The sequence below is a fragment of the Eucyclogobius newberryi genome, unplaced genomic scaffold, assembly GCF_026437365.1.
Source record: "Eucyclogobius newberryi isolate DKJ021-1_F unplaced genomic scaffold, fEucNew1.0.hap1 SCAF_3, whole genome shotgun sequence".
In the NCBI taxonomy this organism is placed as follows: domain Eukaryota; kingdom Metazoa; phylum Chordata; class Actinopteri; order Gobiiformes; family Gobiidae; genus Eucyclogobius; species Eucyclogobius newberryi.
Window position 1 is genome coordinate 32043893 of NW_027315945.1, and position 21506 is coordinate 32065398.

The 21506-nt window shown below is 46.8% G+C and overlaps 1 protein-coding gene across 1 annotated transcript in view; it reads right to left on the reverse strand.

Annotated features, from left to right (window-relative positions):
• grin2db (glutamate receptor, ionotropic, N-methyl D-aspartate 2D, b) overlaps nucleotides 1-21506 on the reverse strand; it is a 150021-nt gene that overhangs the window by 62823 nt on the left and 65692 nt on the right. Inside the window, exons 7-12 of the mRNA XM_072460313.1 lie at nucleotides 20123-20328; nucleotides 18000-18168; nucleotides 8135-8288; nucleotides 6998-7123; nucleotides 4326-4555; nucleotides 2724-2884 (exon numbers count right to left, since the gene is read on the reverse strand). Of these exons, the coding sequence (XP_072316414.1) occupies nucleotides 2724-2884; nucleotides 4326-4555; nucleotides 6998-7123; nucleotides 8135-8288; nucleotides 18000-18168; nucleotides 20123-20328 (1046 nt within the window). The remainder of the gene's footprint in view (nucleotides 1-2723; nucleotides 2885-4325; nucleotides 4556-6997; nucleotides 7124-8134; nucleotides 8289-17999; nucleotides 18169-20122; nucleotides 20329-21506) is intronic.

Genomic DNA, 21506 nt, shown 5'->3' on the forward strand with positions numbered 1-21506 from the left:
CAGATGTGTGAGTGAGAGAAAGGAGGGGATTTATACGGCGACGGAGAGGAAGATTTACAGACTTCAGAAGCAAAAGAACATGGAAGAGGAGCGGGCGACTGATGAGGATTAGACCGTTAAAATACAGACAAACGCACGGGGGGAAGGGGAAAGGGCAGACGAGCAAATCAAAGAGAAGAAAAGCTGTACAATAAGATCAAAGGAGCAGTTATTTCAGCGTACATGCAACATACTTTTATGTACAGTGTAACAGTACTTGAGTAAAAGTTGTGCTTCCTCTTTCCACTGTAAGAGACGAACGCTTTATGTTGACAATATTGAATTATTTGTGTTTCTTGCTCCACTTTTTCAGATCTGATTTAGTTTTTCTCACTTTTGATCAATCCTTTGAAAATACCAAATTTTGTGAGGGATTTTTTTTTTTTTTAATGAATATTGTTAAGACCTTCAAATTACATTAACATACACACTTTCTACACACAAGTCATTCCTGAGTCCACCACTTTCACTTTTACTTCAACTTGAGTAGAAAAAGTAAAGATCGAAAGCTATTTTTGACTACTCTCTTCAGATTCAAGAGAACGTGGGAGGACAGAGAGTAAAAAGAAGTGGTCGGCGAGTCGTCACGGAGACGGGGGACAACGACAGAGGCTTAATGCGAAGTGGGTTTGGGAGAGTGATGGAGAGTGCAGTGGAGGTGTGACAAAGTACTGAGGTATCGCAAAACTTCGCCCGGTGGTACAGCATCCACGCAACTGACCCTCTTATTTCCAGTCAAAGTTTTACTGCCATTAAACTGTCATTTAACTAAATTCACAAACCAGTAATGTAGTAAATAGACTACGCTAAATAATAAGAGCATGCAAACTAAAATATGTGTAGGAATAAAATCGACTTAAACACAAAATATATACAGCAAGATCAGAGCGTCGGTGCAAATATGAAGTCTGGTTGACGTGACTTATGAGAGTGAGGTGTTATAACGCGTTCATGAGGCCAGCGGCAGGGATAAAGAAGCTGTCCTGGTGGCGAGAGGCTCTGGTCTTTCCCATTCAGGCATGAATCAGGCCAGTTTGTACTCAAAACCCACACAAATAAGCTCGGGAATCCGTAAATCTCCTTTTATTGATATATGCTGCAGCTTTGAGATGGGAATTGTCGAAAATCCATCAAACTGTCTGTCGGTGCCGCTCCTCCAACAGCAGCTTCACACCCGCCGAAAGAAGCCAGAACTACAGAGTTTGCAGCTTCACAAAGAGCTCGGCCGTTTGTTTGTGCTGCAAAGGTTCAGAAATAGCTTCAGTTTGAATTGTGGCGCGTTTTAGTCGGGCGTTTTAGGGACAATACGGGGTCAAAGAACAAGTGCATTTGAACACGGGTCATTTTGTATTGTTTTTATGGTAAGATATAGCGTTTTATTGTAGAGTATTGCCCCGTTCTGGATACTGCGCGTCACGTATCGATTCACATTCTCAGCTCTACAGCGCGGTGAGGGTGAGGATGAGGAAGATGGCGAGGGAAGGTGGAGGAGGAGAGGAGGAGTGCGAGGAGCAGGATGTGTGACAAGAGATCGTCGTGTTCAGCTGAGAAGAAGATCGCACGTGCAGGGCTTTCATGAAGAGAACAGGGCTCAATGTGTACGGAAAGATCGAATTGTGGTTGTGTACAGCTTTGCACTTTATATATATCAAGAAATCAAGATTCAAATTACGCTGCTTTTTTATCTTGAATTTACAATGGTGAGAAGTCAGAAGTAAGATCCAAACACGTCTATTTTTATGTTTTTCCTACAGCAGTTTTAAATGTTTTTTCTTTTTGATTTTATACAGGTTGTTTTATCATTGTTCATTAGCAATGGCAATAAACCCACTCTGATTCTGAAAAATGAACAAGACGGTCACATGCATGTTTGTAGAAGTACTTATACATACCAAAGCAGACAGAATATTACCGTATATTCCGGACTATAAGTCATAGTTTGGCCGGGGTGCGAATTATACTCCGAAAAGACTTATATGTGATATTTGTGTTTGTTTTATGTATTTTTCACACTGACAACCACAAGAGGGCGCTCTTGGCTCTAAGTGACGCAGAAGAAGAATCTACACTTCCTCTTCCTCTGGAGTTTGTGGAGTTGTTCAGAAGTGACACAGAGGAAGAAGAATTCAATGGATTTAGTGATTTGGGGTAAAACTGATGCTTTGCTAAACTTGTTAGCATGTTCTTTATGCTATAGTTATCTGAATAACTGTTAATATGTTACGTTAACACTTACCACAGTTCTGTCTGTGCCTCATGTAGCTGAAGGTGTTAGCATTAGCATACGTACACCTATTCACCATGTGCTCTAATTTGTTATTATTTTAAACTGCATTTCAATATTAATTGTCTGTTCTTGGTCTTGGATTTTATCAAATAAATTTACCCCCAAAAATGCGACTTATATATGTTTTTTTCTTCTCTATTATGCATTTTTTTGGCTGATGCGACTTAAATACAGTATGTTGCAATTCACGACCTTTCAAATTCTATTAACTGTGATTAATATTGCAGATATGCTACATTTCATTAGATTTATAATACTAATATGACATGCATCGACTGTATACAAATCAATAAATACGATATGTATGAAATGACATCTCGTTCTGTGTCTCTTTGAGCCTTCATGTGTTTGATGTGCTCTGACAATGGGGGAAAAGAAGACGCCGTGGTAGACTTACCCAGTCTTGAGGTTGATAATGGCGTCTTCCACTCCTCTCTGGTTGTACTTGCCCATGTACTGGTGCATGCCTGGGTAGTTGGAGCGGATATTCTTCTCGGTGCTCCCGTTGGGCACCGTGCCAAACTTCAGAGGCGGGTACTGCTCCTCTGGATGCTGAAACTGAGGGGCAAAGAGAGGCATGAGACGCACCCTGTCCACATCAAGACAAAGTTTTCTTAAACCGTGCAAAAGGTGACGCACTCCAATCGGGAAATGATTGTGTTGAAGTTGTGCCAATTTAAAATATTAAGTACAGTATAATCATATCATGTAATTTCTGTAAAACGTGGTCAAAATGGTCCAAAAATGTAGAGAAAAATGAAACAAACAAGGGAAGAAAGTTGATATTTTGGATTTCTCTTGTCGTTCGTTCTTGAACCTTGATTAAGACATTAGAGCAGAAAGATTGCAATGATATGATTATAATTGTTGGGAGTTTTCCTTTGCTTCAATCTTCCATCAGAACTAAAATATCCATTATATTTGTGGGTTTCAGTCACATGAATGATTAAAAAAAAATACAATTAAAAAATCAATCTTTAACAGGAAAGAAATCCAGCTTTAAAGTCTGTCTTCTAAAGCAGAAGAAGATAGATTTGTTTTTTTCAGTTAAAAAGGCCATTTTCAGGACATTTGACCCTTCACATTCCGGCATCGTTAGCATCGTTAGCATCGTTAGCCGCTAAATGAAGACTGTTTTGGCAACTTGACTATCACTTGTTCAGACTCGAGTAACATGAAAGCCTTGTTAGAAAGTGTGTCTTAAGCATAGTTTATTGACGTGATTTTTACCGAAATCAGAAGGAAATTTCCCCATGTGTGGACAATAAAGGATTATCTTATCTGATCTTAAATGCTAGTGCTAACGCTAATGCTAACGAGAACCCAACCAAATCTAATGTTCTTCTGATCCCGTTAACAGATTTCAGTGTGTGAGCCGCTGTGTCCTAATAATTTCCCTTGTGGACGAATAAAGTCTGGTGGAGAAAAACAATCGTAGCCGGACACAACAGTTTGACAATGAAATGTTTGTTTTAAACAACCACGACCACAAGCGCCAGGATTAATGTTTTTATTTTGCTGCCTCGTTAAAATAAATGGGATAGAACGTTTTTATCAGTAGCAATCTGCGCAACAATTCTAGTTAGTTATTGCCGGAAAAGTCCATCAGTGGGTTTCAGAATGGTGAATAATTAGGGCCGTTGCCATAGCGATGAACAATTTAAAACAAACTCTTTTGAATGGGATTAAAAAAAAAAACTCAAATGTTGAATACAACCGGGAGCGAGATAGATAGAAATATAGGGAGATGTAAAAGACAGATATCAAACTTTGTTCTGAATTGTTAATTGCCACGGCAACGCTCCTTATTTTTCATCACTACGAACCCGGTGGATTTATGAATCGAGGTGGCGGACTTATTGCAAATAGAACGTTATTCAATGTGAGAACTTTTAGTGCTTTTATCCCTTTAATATTCAATGAAAGGATTAAGCCGGGACTTTAATTGGTCTTGTACTGGTCTTGTACTTTGGTTTGTGCATCAGTATTCAGGGCGTACCTTCTTGTCCGAGAGGCCGGACACGGTGTCGATGTACTCCTCCTGGATCATGAAGGCGGCCAGGTTGGCAGTGTAAGAGGCCAGGAATATGACGGCGAAGAAGGCCCAGATCAGAACCATGATCTTACTGGTCGTTCCTCTGGGATTCTCCACCGGCACCGAGTTGTTGAAGACGATGGCCCACAGAAGCCACACGGACTTCCCTATGGTGAAAGTCGAGCCTCCGGTCTCTGTAAGAGAGCCAGAGAGTGAGCCAGAGGGTGAACCAGAGAGTGAGCCAGAGAGTGAGCCAGTGAGTGAGCCAGAGCGTGAGCCAGAGAGTGAGCCAGAGAGTGAGCCAGAGTGTGAGCCAGAGCGTGAGCCAGAGTGTGAGCCAGAGAGTGAGCCAGAGCGTGAGCCAGTGAGTGAGCCAGAGAGTGAGCCAGAGAGTGAGCCAGAGCGTGAGCCAGAGAGTGAGCCAGAGTGTGAGCCAGAGAGTGAGCCAGAGCGTGAGCCAGAGCGTGAGCCAGAGAGTGAGCCAGAGAGTGAGCCAGAGAGTGAGCCAGTGAGTGAGCCAGAGCGTGAGCCAGAGAGTGAGCCAGAGAGTGAGCCAGAGCGTGAGCCAGAGAGTGAGCCAGAGCGTGAGCCAGAGAGTGAGCCAGAGAGTGAGCCAGAGTGTGAGCCAGAGCGTGAGCCAGAGTGTGAGCCAGAGAGTGAGCCAGAGCGTGAGCCAGAGCGTGAGCCAGAGAGTGAGCCAGAGAGTGAGCCAGAGAGTGAGCCAGAGAGTGAGCCCAAAGAGTGTGGGCCTTGCTATGGATAAAATAAATAAAATAAATAAAATAAATAAAATAAATAAAATAAATAAAATAAATAAAATAAATAAAATAAATAAAATAAATAAAATCAAAATATCTCTATTGGGCAATAATGGTTATACATTTATATATTTGGCAACAGCAGCAGGAGAAATATCAGATATCTGTATTGGCAAAAAAAATATCCATGTCGGCCCATCCAGATCAGGTTCATTAGGTCTTCGGATATAATTATACGTAACGATGATGAAGAAGAACAGAACCAAACCAAGTCTAAATCAGGATTAAACACAGCTAAATGACAACATCAAGATGAAACCAAGACTGATTGAAACCTTGAGAATGAGAATCTCGTCAGATTGGCGGTGGTCAGATTGGCGGTGGTCAGATTGGCGGTGGTCAGATTGGCGGGGGTCAGATTGGCGGGGGTCAGATTGGCGGGGGTCAGATTGGCGGTGGTCAGATTGGCGGTGGTCAGATTGGCGGTGGTCGGATTGGCGGTGGTCAGATTGGCGGTGGTCAGATTGGCGGTGGTCAGATTGGCGGTGGTCGGATTGGCGGTGGTCAGATTGGCGGGGGTCAGATTGGCGGTGGTCAGATTGGCGGTGGTCAGATTGGCGGTGGTCGGATTGGCGGTGGTCGGATTGGCGGGGGTCAGATTGGCGGTGGTCAGATTGGCGGGGGTCAGATTGGCGGTGGTCAGATTGGCGGTGGTCAGATTGGCGGGGGTCAGATTGGCGGGGGTCAGATTGGCGGTGGTCAGATTGGCGGTGGTCAGATTGGCGGGGGTCAGATTGGGGGTGGTCAGATTGGCGGTGGTCAGATTGGCGGGGGTCAGATTGGGGGTGAGCAAAACATATTATTATTACAAAACAAGGACCACTGAAACCTTGTACAGTTCAGGTATAATCCCACTCCAGTTCAAAACTAAAACTAAAACAAGTTCTGACATGATCAACCTCAATATCTCACAGACACATCCCTGAACACAAACGATGACACGAGGTCTAATTAAAGTGAATTAAAGTGAATCATGTAGTGAATAACCAATAGCACCTCTAAGTAATAATGTTGTGAAATACTAAAATGATGATTATGTAATACCTTGTAATGTTCTAGTTTACAGATACTGTATCTGTACAAAAGTATTTGAACAATAACTCGAAAACTAGTCAGCTCGTATTACTGCTGAACCGACAAACACAATCCAACATGACTGAATTAACGAGTAGTTTTTGACTACAATATATTTTGATACACTTGTATGTCTCATTAAGCTCAAACAATTACATGACAACAAAAGCTGATCCGAGAATTAAGTCAAGAAGTCAAATATCTCTGTGAAACACGGGCTCAAAACCGTATCAATGGAAGTATTCATTACAAGATTGAGTTGGATTTACGTATTTCACTGAAGAACGTAATCAATACATACATTTGATCAAAACTCCTCAGTGGTCGCAAAGATTTGTGGTAACCAAGGCAACGACAAAGCAATAAATAAAAAGCAGACTCAACTCAAAAAATTTTTCACGAGACATATTAAGCTTCTTCTGGAATCTAGTTATGATCTGTGACAAAAGTAGATTATTTTAAACTGCAATATTGATCTAAAATAACTTGACTCCATTGACTTGAGTTTTAAAAGTGCTGAACAGATCCTCAGCTGTGGCTTTACGTCGCTCTAAGCGTCATGACAACCAAACACCTGCTGCTGGATGGTGCTGGCTCCAAACACAAACTCAAGTGAGTTCATGATGAGGGGAACATCACACTGTGAGTCTGTATAATATGTGTCTTATGGGAGCAGTGTCCACCCAGTGTTCCCGCGGCGACCATAATGAGCCTCAGAGCAGTTTTGGAGGAGCTCGGACTCACTTTTGCCGTTCTGCAGGCTGCGGTTGTAGCCCACCGGACTGAAGAACTCAAAGATGAAGACGGTCACAGCCACGACGGTCAGACACATGACGAACATCATCACCCACACAGCCGGACTGTAGGGCTCTGCAGGAGCAAACACACTCGTATTATTAAACCACAATAACCACATCCACTCTTTCAATAAACGAGCAAAGAGAAATGTAATTTATGGGCTCAATATTATCGTGTTATATATTATTGTATTAACCTTTATTTGCAGCAGCGAGACAGATCTTCTATTGAGAGTGTTTTTCAAACTTCCTATAAGTTATCTGTCCATTTCCTCTGTATCTACCTGCGTTGCAACAATGAAATTTCTCCATGTGTGGACAATAAAGGAATATCTTATCTTATCTTATTGTTATTGTCAACATTGCAGCCAAAATATTACCATATTTAAGTCTCATTATAAACTTGCCTGCATTTTGGCCTTAAATATGTTATTGCTTTGCCTAGAATGTTCCATAGTGTGGCATTAAAAGTAGCTGACGCCACCAAAGCCACGTTTAAGGTCAGAACTGTGAAAGCGATCAATAAAAATATGTTCCAAGGTATTTTAGAGCAATAAAAGCATGTGAAAATGAAGATAGATGATGTGTTTCATGCATTATTTATTGTATCGGATCTTGTTTGTACGAAGTGGTTTATTTAGGAAAGTGTTCTCTGCGTTTAATCATGTTTCGGGACGATCGTGTCAGCGACCTTATTGTTTTCAGTATTATTGCTTTACTGTAACATTGTGGCAGAGTGCAACATTTAAGACTGGAGATGAGTTGTAACGGCCTGAACGTTAAACTCAAATGGTGCATCGAGTAAAACCTAAAGGCTGCAATAAACGCTCTCTGCCCAAAAGTTTTTCCATAATGGTTTCAGCGCAGTGTGTCATCCAAACAGCCCACTGGAGCTTTATGTTTGCTGACTGAGTAAAACTATAAGTTGTGAAGACAAGAACAACTAGAAAAAGTAATGGGTAATCGAGATGTAGAACAAGCCGCCAAAGACCGCACCCGTTTATGCAGACTCCACATTTCTCCGCAGGGTATCGGATTGGACCGTGCACACTGCTTAGGCGCCGCGCACAAACCAAGCACTTACCTAAGAAGGCGGACGGCGAAACGGTGCCGTTGCTACGGGAGACCATGACACTTATCCCCGTCTCCACGAAAGGAACAGAGAAATCCACGACCTCTGACCTCTCCTCGTTGATGGTCAGGGATCCGATGGCCATGTCCGCTCGCTTGTACACCACCTGAGGGGAACGCAAACGACTGCAAGTGAAAATGTCGTGATGTATTTATACATCGTCCAGGAACATGACCGTTTGAGAGGAATGAAATATTAATTGAAGCGTTAATTGGAAATAACAGATATTGAAACAGCATACATTCAGGGGATTTGCGCAAGAAAGTTTAGAGTGATATTTTATTGCACTAAAATAGATTTGCATTTTGAAAACACTGTCAGAAAACGTGTAAATTGCAAGCGTTGCAACTATTTTGTCAAACGGTATTTATCTGTAATTAAACTCTTCCATTGTTTAAGTAATACAAGAATCAAGCATTTCAGAACACGTTTGTAAAGGCCTAAAACACGGGGAGAATAAAGGGTTTTATACTGACTAACTAGAGCAACTGAATATGTATCCAAATAAGTATTCAGAAAACTAACTTTGACAGTACAGTTGTATATTTTGTGGTGTTCAGAATACAGTTACTTCCCTAAAATGAAACGCATACATTGTGGTTCTTCATCATACAAACGTGGGTTAAAACTGCAGGATATTTGTGAGTTTCCTTTCTCTAGTCAGTGATTAGATAAATGTAGAACAAACAAGGAAACAAAAACATGAAGCTGTTTTAATGCGCTGTTGCATTTTTACACAATAATATAGCAATATAGAGAAATGTACGACTGTTATGGATCCATGCGAAATTGGTATAAGAAAAACTAAATGAAACAGTTAGAAAAGCAGATTAAAAGTAAAACAATAAACAAACTTGTACAGTCCCTTTTTAAATAAGGGTCTTATTTACGGTCTTTTGTGATTCATTTTACAATATATTCAGTATTTGTGCAAGATTTAAACCTCTACCATGTTGTCTACAAGCATGTTTTAGGACATTTTTAGAGGATTTCCTCACTTGCCTGAATGTCGTCAGTGGAATAATCCAAAAACATAGAAAACTATAGAGAACGCTGTGCTTGCTGACTGTACCAGTGAACTGTTAATCGGCATTAAACTTGACATATCCACGCTTCAGAGGAAAATAAAGCGAAACAGAAAGACAAGCAACCGCCCCTCAACTTGGCCCGAGCTCTGGATTACCTGATCAAAGAATTGCACATCAAAAGCTCCACGTAAGATTTTGAAAACAACTTCTTCCTCAACCTGTTTTTGCACAAGACTTTTGCAAGACTCGACGGACGGCGCTGGCCCAAGCTGAGGTTTAAATCTCTGCTGTAACGATTGAATCTTAATCAACAACAAAAAAATAAAGCCAACAGCAAAAAAAAAAAAAAGTATAACTTGGACAAGCTTGGCGGGCCGGATTGAAAGGCTCAACGGGCCGGATGTGGCCCGCGGGCCGTAGTTTGGGGACCACTGACCTTGAGGAACCACAGATGGGCGTCACAAACAAGAACCACCCCGAACACCTTGAGAAACCACAGACGCAAGAGCCAGCACGTTCTGAAGTAACCGAAAGCGCAGTGGGAAAACCTGATAAACTGCTGATAAAGTCGCTACGTGAAAATGTCATGAACGCTACATTTATAGGATTTAGCAACAAGCACCATTTTTATAACATTAGGCTAACTGAACATTGTGATGGTGTGTGTGACAAAAAGTTCTCAAGTCCAATAATTGCATCTTTGGGGTTGAAGTTGCCTCTCTTTGACTCTGTGACTCGAGACGTCGGTGAGTCTTTCCTCCAGCTCGACTAAAACGAGCACGAGGTCACGCAAATACAACCAGTTTGAGTCCTAAGATTACACACAGCTTGGAAATCTAGTATAATTATAATTATAGGGCAATAATGTGTTTTGTAATTGCATTGAGAGACCTTCGTATGTGAGATCTATTCATCTGAGCCATGGACAGTGATCGATTCACTGGCGCGGAACTAATCTAGAAAAAAAATGGGATTCCCCCTGACAAATAATGTTATTGCAATTTATGTTTAATAAGTACACAATTAAACATGTCCAGGAACACTGACGTTTGAAAGAAGAAGAAATAGAAGAGATGGAATAGATCACAATTCTATAACATGCACTAAACAACAGGATTAGCAGGTTTTATACGCAATAAAAAAAACGTAGAGACACATTCTCTGCTCTAGAAATGATATAAAATTGATAAATCAATGCAGCATTTGCCATGTGCCACTCGCATCCATTTAAATCACAATTCATCTATCAGCCCAACAAGGCTCCCAGTAACACAGAGAAGACTTTTAGACCATGCACACTCCACAAACAAATACGAACCGCTAATTAACAACATGTAGCCACAACTAATCACGGCATCTCGCCTTCATAAACTGCAAATGTAGCATAGCCAATGTTCCGTGCGATATGTCAATTATAAATGTGTGTTTGCGTGACTTTGGTTTCCACAGCGGGCTCGTGCGCGAGGTTGTTGGTGCCATTAGTGGACGCGTGCGAGTGCGAGTGTAATAAACGACAGCCGTCTGATTGCTGCTGGTTAAGTGGCCCTAGCTCTCACTGCAATTGATTTGACACTTAGTTTTAACTGGTCACCCGTGGCACCATGAGCTGGAGCACGGGCTGTGACTCTGCGATGGCACAAACACGGCAAACTGAAAAAAACAACACCAACTTGTGTTTTGATTTGACAAGTTCAGATTCATTCGTCTACAAAGCTTTGATTGTTTCCTCAAATGAACATTATACTGCATTATATCCATTATATTGCTTGTTATTGCTAGTCAAATTGAGCGATTGAGAAAATAATCAAGTGTCATTTCATCATTTCTTTGCAGTCCTTTGTGTATTATTGAAAGAACAGATTTAGCTTTATTTCTTGTGTACGGTAATTATCGCACAAGTAGATAATTAAATGTTGTTCAATGCAAACTGAAATATTGATCAAACAACAGAAATAGACTGTAATTAGAAAATCTAGTTCAAAACTGATCTCGTCTACAGCATTTCATCATAGCCATAAGCGGATTATCATTTATGACCCGGGGTTATAATTTCCCAATAACCTAAGTAGCTAAACAAGTACAGGGGTATGGGCGGAGATATGTGGACTGGCCATAGGGGGCACCAGGGGTCTTCCAAAGGGCCGGACACTTCTGATATCGCACTTCAGCGGCCCACTCAGCTTTCTCTTCGTATGCTCTGCTCTACTTCCTCGCTGGCCCGCAGACATGGCCCAGCCGTTTTCACCTGGACCGGCCCATGTCAGCCGACAGGGCGATGCTGGACGCAGCCCCCCGTTCTCATATTTGCATAATACTTCTGATCGTAAGAGCCATCAAAGGTTTACCGTCGCCGTGCTTATTGTGCTCACATGATCTCAGCAGGGCCGTTTCTAACAAGCGCACTCTGGGGGCACAAACAGGGGGCCCTGATGGAAACTTATTCTACTCTTTTATGTAGTAATTCAATTTAAATTATTACATTTGTATTTGTATTCCAGCAATAAAATAGTTCTAGTATTGTTTTGTTTTAAAGTGGTAACATCATTGCTTATACTGTATGTGAGTAACAATCAACTGGGCCAAACCTGCTACAAAAGGCCAAGCCAAGCATTATTTAGACAATCTAAAATGCACTGCTGTTCAGGACCAAATCCTCACACTTACATTTGAATTGATTTACACAAATAATATCCTAAGATAAATAATGAAGGCCTTCCAGTCCAGGCTAACCCTGAAATCCTGGGCTGAATGTAGCTCCATCTCCAACTTAAGCCTCAAGTTGTTCCATGAAAGAAATAAGTCTGAGTCTGACCAAGGCTGATTCCGGCCTCAGGTTCGAGATGCTCTTTGTGCTGAATCTGGGGAGATCAGATCAATGAAACCACCAAGAATGAGCTCAAAAGGAGCCTCAGTTGTGAAGTGTCTGATAATCGGACTAAACGAGAAGAGCCAGAGCGTGACAAGACAAGAGTTTGATTTGTAACACCTAAGTTTTCTGTTTATTCTGATCAGAGGAGCGACACGGCTCTTCCTCCTCTTCCTCCTCTCCCTCCTCTCTCTCCTCTCCCTCCTCTCCCTCCTCTCTCTCCTCTCTCTCCTCTCCCTCCTCTCCCTCCTCTCTCTCCTCTCTCTCTCTCCTCTCCCTCCTCTCTCTCCTCTCCCTCCTCTCCCTCCTCTCTCTCCTCTCTCTCCTCTCCCTCCTCTCCCTCCTCTCCCTCCTCTCTCTCCTCTCTCTCCTCTCCCTCCTCTCTCTCCTCTCCCTCCTCTCTCTCCTCTCTCTCCTCTCCCTCCTCTCTCTCCTCTCCCTCCTCTCTCTCCTCTCCCTCCTCTCCCTCCTCTCCCTCCTCTCCCTCCTCTCTCTCCTCTCCCTCCTCTCTCTCCTCTCTCTCCTCTCCCTCCTCTCTCTCCTCTCCCTCCTCTCTCTCCTCTCTCTCCTCTCTCTCCTCTCCCTCCTCTCCCTCCTCTCCCTCCTCTCTCTCCTCTCCCTCCTCTCTCTCCTCTCTCTCCTCTCCCTCCTCTCCCTCCTCTCCCTCCTCTCTCTCCTCTCCCTCCTCTCTCTCCTCTCCCTCCTCTCTCTCCTCTCCCTCCTCTCTCTCCTCTCTCTCCTCTCCCTCCTCTCTCTCCTCTCCCTCCTCTCTCTCCTCTCTCTCCTCTCCCTCCTCTCTCTCCTCTCCCTCTCTCTCTCCTCTCTCTCCTCTCCCTCCTCTCCCTCTCCCTCCTCTCTCTCCTCTCTCTCTCTCCTCTCCCTCCTCTCCCTCTCTCTCTCCTCTCCCTCCTCTCTCTCTCTCCTCTCTCTCCTCTCCCTCCTCTCTCTCCTCTCTCTCTCTCCTCTCCCTCCTCTCCCTCCTCTCTCTCCTCTCTCTCCTCTCCCTCCTCTCTCTCCTCTCTCTCCTCTCTCTCCTCTCTCTCCTCTCCCTCCTCTCTCTCCTCTCTCTCCTCTCTCTCCTCTCCCTCCTCTCCCTCCTCTCTCTCCTCTCCCTCCTCTCCCTCCTCTCTCTCCTCTCTCTCCTCTCCCTCCTCTCTCTCCTCTCTCTCTCTCCTCTCCCTCCTCTCCCTCCTCTCTCTCCTCTCTCTCCTCTCCCTCCTCTCTCTCCTCTCCCTCCTCTCCCTCCTCTCTCTCCTCTCCCTCCTCTCCCTCCTCTCTCTCCTCTCTCTCCTCTCTCTCCTCTCCCTCCTCTCCCTCCTCTCTCTCCTCTCCCTCCTCTCTCTCCTCTCCCTCCTCTCTCTCCTCTCCCTCCTCTCCCTCCTCTCCCTCCTCTCTCTCCTCTCCCTCCTCTCCCTCCTCTCTCTCCTCTCTCTCCTCTCCCTCCTCTCCCTCCTCTCTCTCCTCTCCCTCCTCTCCCTCCTCTCTCTCCTCTCTCTCCTCTCTCTCTCTCCTCTCCCTCCTCTCCCTCCTCTCTCTCCTCTCCCTCCTCTCTCTCCTCTCCCTCCTCTCCCTCCTCTCCCTCCTCTCCCTCCTCTCCCTCCTCTCTCTCCTCTCTCTCCTCTCCCTCCTCTCTCTCCTCTCTCTCCTCTCCCTCCTCTCTCTCCTCTCTCTCCTCTCTCTCCTCTCCCTCCTCTCCCTCCTCTCCCTCCTCTCTCTCCTCTCCCTCCTCTCTCTCCTCTCTCTCCTCTCCCTCCTCTCCCTCCTCTCCCTCCTCTCCCTCCTCTCTCTCCTCTCCCTCCTCTCTCTCCTCTCCCTCCTCTCTCTCCTCTCTCTCCTCTCCCTCCTCTCTCTCCTCTCCCTCCTCTCTCTCCTCTCTCTCCTCTCCCTCCTCTCTCTCCTCTCCCTCTCTCTCTCCTCTCTCTCCTCTCCCTCCTCTCCCTCTCCCTCCTCTCTCTCCTCTCTCTCTCTCCTCTCCCTCCTCTCCCTCTCTCTCTCCTCTCCCTCCTCTCTCTCTCTCCTCTCTCTCCTCTCCCTCCTCTCTCTCCTCTCTCTCTCTCCTCTCCCTCCTCTCCCTCCTCTCTCTCCTCTCTCTCCTCTCTCTCCTCTCCCTCCTCTCTCTCCTCTCTCTCCTCTCTCTCCTCTCTCTCCTCTCCCTCCTCTCTCTCCTCTCTCTCCTCTCTCTCCTCTCCCTCCTCTCCCTCCTCTCTCTCCTCTCTCTCCTCTCCCTCCTCTCCCTCCTCTCCCTCCTCTCTCTCTCTCCTCTCCCTCCTCTCCCTCCTCTCTCTCCTCTCCCTCCTCTCCCTCCTCTCTCTCCTCTCTCTCCTCTCTCTCCTCTCCCTCCTCTCTCTCCTCTCTCTCCTCTCTCTCTCTCCTCTCCCTCCTCTCCCTCCTCTCTCTCCTCTCCCTCCTCTCTCTCCTCTCCCTCCTCTCTCTCCTCTCCCTCCTCTCCCTCCTCTCTCTCCTCTCCCTCCTCTCCCTCCTCTCTCTCCTCTCTCTCCTCTCCCTCCTCTCCCTCCTCTCCCTCCTCTCCCTCCTCTCTCTCCTCTCCCTCCTCTCTCTCCTCTCCCTCCTCTCCCTCCTCTCTCTCCTCTCCCTCCTCTCTCTCCTCTCCCTCCTCTCTCTCCTCTCCCTCCTCTCTCTCCTCTCTCTCCTCTCCCTCCTCTCTCTCCTCTCCCTCCTCTCCCTCCTCTCTCTCCTCTCTCTCCTCTCCCTCCTCTCCCTCCTCTCCCTCCTCTCCCTCCTCTCCCTCCTCTCTCTCCTCTCCCTCTCCTCTCTCTCCTCTCCCTCCTCTCCCTCCTCTCTCTCCTCTCCCTCCTCTCTCTCCTCTCCCTCCTCTCCCTCCTCTCCCTCCTCTCCCTCCTCTCTCTCCTCTCTCTCCTCTCCCTCCTCTCTCTCCTCTCTCTCCTCTCTCTCCTCTCCCTCTCCTCTCTCTCCTCTCCCTCCTCTCTCTCCTCTCTCTCCTCTCCCTCCTCTCTCTCCTCTCCCTCCTCTCCCTCCTCTCCCTCCTCTCCCTCTCCCTCCTCTCTCTCCTCTCTCTCTCTCCTCTCCCTCCTCTCCCTCTCTCTCTCCTCTCCCTCCTCTCTCTCTCTCCTCTCTCTCCTCTCCCTCCTCTCTCTCCTCTCTCTCTCTCCTCTCCCTCCTCTCCCTCCTCTCTCTCCTCTCTCTCCTCTCTCTCCTCTCCCTCCTCTCTCTCCTCTCTCTCCTCTCTCTCCTCTCTCTCCTCTCCCTCCTCTCTCTCCTCTCTCTCCTCTCTCTCCTCTCCCTCCTCTCTCTCCTCTCTCTCTCTCCTCTCCCTCCTCTCCCTCCTCTCTCTCCTCTCTCTCTCTCCTCTCCCTCCTCTCCCTCCTCTCTCTCCTCTCCCTCCTCTCCCTCCTCTCTCTCCTCTCTCTCCTCTCTCTCCTCTCCCTCCTCTCTCTCCTCTCTCTCCTCTCTCTCTCTCCTCTCCCTCCTCTCCCTCCTCTCTCTCCTCTCCCTCCTCTCTCTCCTCTCCCTCCTCTCTCTCCTCTCCCTCCTCTCCCTCCTCTCTCTCCTCTCCCTCCTCTCCCTCCTCTCTCTCCTCTCTCTCCTCTCCCTCCTCTCCCTCCTCTCCCTCCTCTCCCTCCTCTCTCTCCTCTCCCTCCTCTCTCTCCTCTCCCTCCTCTCCCTCCTCTCTCTCCTCTCCCTCCTCTCTCTCCTCTCCCTCCTCTCTCTCCTCTCCCTCCTCTCTCTCCTCTCCCTCCTCTCTCTCCTCTCTCTCCTCTCCCTCCTCTCCCTCCTCTCCCTCCTCTCCCTCCTCTCCCTCCTCTCTCTCCTCTCCCTCTCCTCTCTCTCCTCTCCCTCCTCTCCCTCCTCTCTCTCCTCTCCCTCCTCTCTCTCCTCTCCCTCCTCTCCCTCCTCTCCCTCCTCTCCCTCCTCTCCCTCCTCTCTCTCCTCTCTCTCCTCTCCCTCCTCTCTCTCCTCTCTCTCCTCTCTCTCCTCTCCCTCTCCTCTCTCTCCTCTCCCTCCTCTCTCTCCTCTCTCTCCTCTCCCTCCTCTCTCTCCTCTCCCTCCTCTCCCTCCTCTCCCTCCTCTCTCTCCTCTCCCTCCTCTCTCTCCTCTCTCTCCTCTCCCTCCTCTCTCTCCTCTCCCTCCTCTCCCTCCTCTCTCTCCTCTCCCTCCTCTCTCTCCTCTCCCTCCTCTCCCTCCTCTCTCTCCTCTCCCTCCTCTCTCTCCTCTCTCTCCTCTCTCTCCTCTCTCTCCTCTCCCTCCTCTCCCTCCTCTCTCTCCTCTCCCTCCTCTCTCTCCTCTCCCTCCTCTCCCTCCTCTCTCTCCTCTCCCTCCTCTCTCTCCTCTCTCTCCTCTCCCTCCTCTCTCTCCTCTCTCTCCTCTCCCTCCTCTCTCTCCTCTCCCTCCTCTCCCTCCTCTCCCTCCTCTCTCTCCTCTCCCTCCTCTCTCTCCTCTCCCTCCTCTCCCTCCTCTCCCTCCTCTCTCTCCTCTCCCTCCTCTCCCTCCTCTCTCTCCTCTCCCTCCTCTCTCTCCTCTCCCTCCTCTCCCTCTCTCTCTCCTCTCCCTCCTCTCCCACTCGCTCCGCGGGCAGATAGAGGGGGTCTTTAGCATAGGTTAGAGCTGAGTTAAGTATAAAGTCGCCTTCTTAAAGTAAAGGTATAACAGAACTTTTTGCATGTAATGAGAATTGACCAATCAAAGCGTTGATGTGACTGTGGCTCCACAGAGAGAGAGACAGAGCTGAAGGAGAAGTTCATCCTCAGCGCTCTAAACCAGTTCAAAAGCAGCAGATCCACGCCTTAAAATATGTGCTTCCTTTTTACTGTTTAAATATAAACGTTTTACTGCTTGAAATAAAGAGCAATTAAATGTTTAAAAATGTAGGTAGAGATCAGTTTAATAAAATAATGTTGCCATAGGCTTTTATTCATGCAGGGAGCACATGCTGGTCTTAAAAGTATTAAAAGAATAAAAAGTCACTTTTAGACTTTAATCAGAGCACATGCAGGAACTTGTGATGTAAGTGTTTCTGTTGATGTTCTTGGAGGCAAAGCTAATATAATCTCGATAGTTAAAGGCGGTATGGACGATTTTTCGGTGATTTGAGAACTCAGGCGGAAGTGCTCATGCAACTCCCCCGTGCGGACTGATACAACACACACGTGCGTTTGTTTATTAGCGCGACGGAGCGCATCGCATCGCTCGTCTCCCGTAGATTTCTGTCCACTTCTGCGTCAGCTCGAACTGTCTTTCTCCGTCTTCATTTTGCCCCGTACACTGAGGGAACTATATTATGATAGATCCATGCGCTTAGGCACGCGGAAACGTGGGGACGAGCCTGACGCGGCTGCAGGTGAGCGGTAGGTGCGTTTTATGATTGATACGTGGCAGGATAAATGATTTATCCACGCCACGAGGAAATATGATTAAAAATTTGCTGAAAAAAATCGTCCATACCACCTTTAAGTTGGTCTGGACCAGGTTCAAACTTGAGTGTTTGTTACAGCAACTCAGCCAACTCTGGTTAACCACGTTAGTGGAGCAGAACAGAGGATTTGTTGAGCCTGGATTGTTCAAATAAACCAGCTTTTAGCTTAATCTTGCTTCATGGAAAACCCCCTCTATCACCATGATGTAAAACAAGTAACATAATCAAGGTTCTGTACGATAAATCTAAACTACTGCTGCTACACCACTTGCATGATTCCATGGAATTTAAAGTTTAAACCATACTTTGGAACACACTCCGTATCCCACTCTGTGGAATTATATTGTTAAAGGAACAACATTTCCATGGAAACAAGTAGGAGGGGTACGAGTCAGGTTTGTGGAGATTTTTTAGTCTATTTTTTGGCTAAAACTGTATTTTACATACTGGAGCTTTAAGTCCTCTTATTCCAGTTAAAAATACATGCATTCTTTTTACTTTGACATTGTAAACACTGAGGCTCAAACTCACCTCTCCGATCATGCCATTCCACACTCCATCTATCTTCTTCCCGTGTTTTCCATTGGTCACTAAGTAGAGGTCGTAGGTGAAGCCGACGATCTTGGCCAGTCTCTTGAGAATGTCGATGCAGAAGCCCTTGCAGCATTGCTTGAAGGGGGTCACGCCTTCATGGATCGCACTGCAGGAGTCACACACGGTCAAAACACAGCCATGATTACAGCAGAGAAGTGCGCCTGAGCGCTTGTTCTGCGACAACAACACAACAGGAAGGTTTTTGCAGCCATTGTGTGAACGGTGACTACCATTCACCCGGAGCACATATTGCGTTCACTTGACATCACAATATTCTAACATGTTCAGAGTTTTAAACATGAGCGTGAGGACAGGTCAGAATTTGCTGTTTCACGATCAGATTGCCGATTTTTTGATCTGGTTTATGGTTAATAACGTAAACTACAGGGCCTATCCACTGAAACAAAAATGTGCATACGTTTTAATGTCTTCTTTGTCAGCATAAATGAACAAAAATGTATTTACATATGGCCCAGCGCTTTATTGCGTTGTTCCACAGCACTTTTGTCTGTCTTTTAATGATGCCAGTTACGTAAAGCTTTTGATGTTCGACCCCCAGACTTTTAATAATGACTGTGAAAATGTTTTAGCTTCACTGATTCTCTGCGACCATTTAAAAATCACAACAAAAATACTGTATAGTCACTATATATCAGGGAATTTTTCTTATACTGAGATTAGAACAAATTTGGCATATTCATGGGCTTCAACTTCTTGTCATGTGCGACATTTTGAGGACTTTTTCAAGACTTTTTTTATATTTTGATTGTTAATCGCTGTTGATATTAGTGCATACACATCGTCCGTTCCTACTATCGGAGTCCTTGGCTTGCATGCACTTTGGAAATGCCTTTACAATCACAATAAAACAAATTGATGACTTGGTGAAAGTTCTCGTTTCACGCGGCTAGAGCCTTCGTGGCGCAAAATACAGTTTGAAAAAAAAAAAAATATCCCACAAACAACCGTTAGATGTTCTGGCCGTCGAGTGAGAGAAAAGTGAGCAGGAAAGTGTTATCTGAGCAGTGGGTGACAGCCGTGATGGACTGGAGCGGGATAGGTGCCGTCATCCTTCGAGAGGCTGCTGAACCGTAAAGCTTTACTGTGGCTGTGTCTGATCCGGGCCTCTGAGTCACGGCGCTGATCCTCCGAGGGGGACTGGCTATTGATCAAGGCCGCAGCCAAGTGGCCACGCTTTTGACAAGTGATTTATGTCAGTGCCATTGGAAAGCATCATGAAGACTCCATTCATTACATTGGCAAATACTTGTGTCCTTTTGTCCGTACTTTTGTGTATATACGATCTGTGTATTGGGACGTCCTCGTGTACTGTAGCATTTTTAGAGTTAGATGTGTCGGACGAAATATGACATTGTGACCTGAATACACATAATTATCATTCATTCGTTCATTCGTTTTCTACCGCTTGTTCCCTTTTCGGGGTCGCGGGTCCCAGTGACTTTGGGCCTTAGGCGGGGTACATAATTATCAATGAAACGCAATTAAATTTGATGGCGTAGCAACTAAAATGTAATACAAATGTTGTGACTGTCAAATCATCACTCGCATCACATTCATTCTTTCAGCTCAATACTGTAATTTTGTATGCTTAGACCTCACGTTAAATACTAAAACGGACTGGATTATCCAAATATTTGCCTGTGATGGTATCTATTGTACTTTTAACCCGTCGAGCTAAGGTGACACCAGCGACTTTACATCCTAAAAATGTAGTAAAGTCTGTGGTTTATTCATAATCCCGGGTTCTATCTGTTTTCATTCAGTCGTATTGTGGCTATTTAAAGACCTGTCGCAATGCATCGTGATTTAGTGGCCACTACTTTTCAAGGTGCATTGTGGGAAATTTTGAGCGCAGTATTTTTTCCTACCAGCGAGACATTCGGACAGCGCTAAAAATAGCAGGATCCCTAAATAGTGCCCGACGTGAGAATACTGTGGACATCCAGATGCAACACAAAATCATATAAAACAGGTAAAAGGCTCAGATACTGTCCAGTCCATCTCCGCAATGCATTCCAACAAACTATGAATATTCAGACCTGGCGTTGAGAGGCCTTCTGCAGGGCACGGAGTCTCGGATGCAGGTCCCGGAGGCGGCGTCGGCCTGCTCCACGATGACAAACGGCCGCTCCTCCAGAGTGACCACGCGCAGGTGCTGAGCGTCATCGGGCGGTTTGAGGAACGGCCCGTACCGAGACCAGGCCGGGTACCTCAGCCTCAGCTCTCCGTTCTCCCACCAGCCCACCTGAGGGAACCAGGGGGGGAGCGGCGTCAACCAGTGGCCCATTCATCAAAATAAATATCCATCCATCCATCCATCCATCTTCTGCCGCTTTATCCGGGGCCGGGTCGCGGGGGCAGCAGTCTGAGCAGGGACTCCCAGACTTCCTTCTCCCCAGACACTTCCTCTAACTCCTCCGGGGGGATCCCGAGGCGTTCCCAGGCCAGCCGAGAGACATAGTCTCTCCAGCGTGTCCTGGGTCTTCCCCGGGGCCTCTTCCCGGTGGGACATGCCTGAAACACCTCCCGAGGGAGGCGCCCAGGAGGCATCCGGAACAGATGCCCGAGCCACCTCAGCTGGCTCCTCTCGACGTGGAGGAGCAGCGGCTCTACTCCGAGCTCCCCCCGTGTGGCCGAGCTCCTCACCTTATCTCTAAGGGAGCGCCCAGCCACCCGGCGGAGGAAACTCATTTCGACCGCTTGTATCCGCGATCTTGTTCTTTCGGTCACTACCCAAAGCTCATGACCATAGGTGAGGGTAGGAACGTAGACCGACCGGTAAATAGAGAGCTTTGCCTTTCGGCTCAGCTCCCTCTTTACCACAACGGTCCGATGCAGCGACTGCATCACTGCAGCCGCTGCACCGATCCGCCTGTCGATCTCACGCTCCATCCTTCCCTCACTCGTGAACAAGACCCCGAGATACTTGAACTCCTCCACTTGGGGCAAGGACACCCCACCCACCTGGAGAGGGCAAGCCACCTTTTTCCGGTCGAGAACCATGGCCTCGGATTTGGAGGTGCTGATTCTCATCCCAGCCGCTTCACACTCGGCTGCAAACCGTCCCAGTGCATGTTGCAGGTCCGGGTTTGATGGAGCCATCAGGACAACATCGTCTGCAAACAGCAGAGATGAGATCCTGTGGTCCCCAAACCGGACCCCCTCCGACCCCTGACTGCGCCTAGAAATTCTGTCCATAAAAATTATGAACAGAACCGGTGACAAAGGGCAGCCCTGGCGGAGTCCAACATGCACTGGGAACAGGTCTGACTTACTGCCGGCAATGCGAACACAGCTCCTGCTCCGGTCATACAGGGACCGGACAGCCCTGAGCAAAGGGCCCCGGACCCCGTACTCCCGGAGCACCCCCCAAAGGACACCCCGAGGGACACGGTCAAAAGCCTTCTCCAGATCCACAAAGCA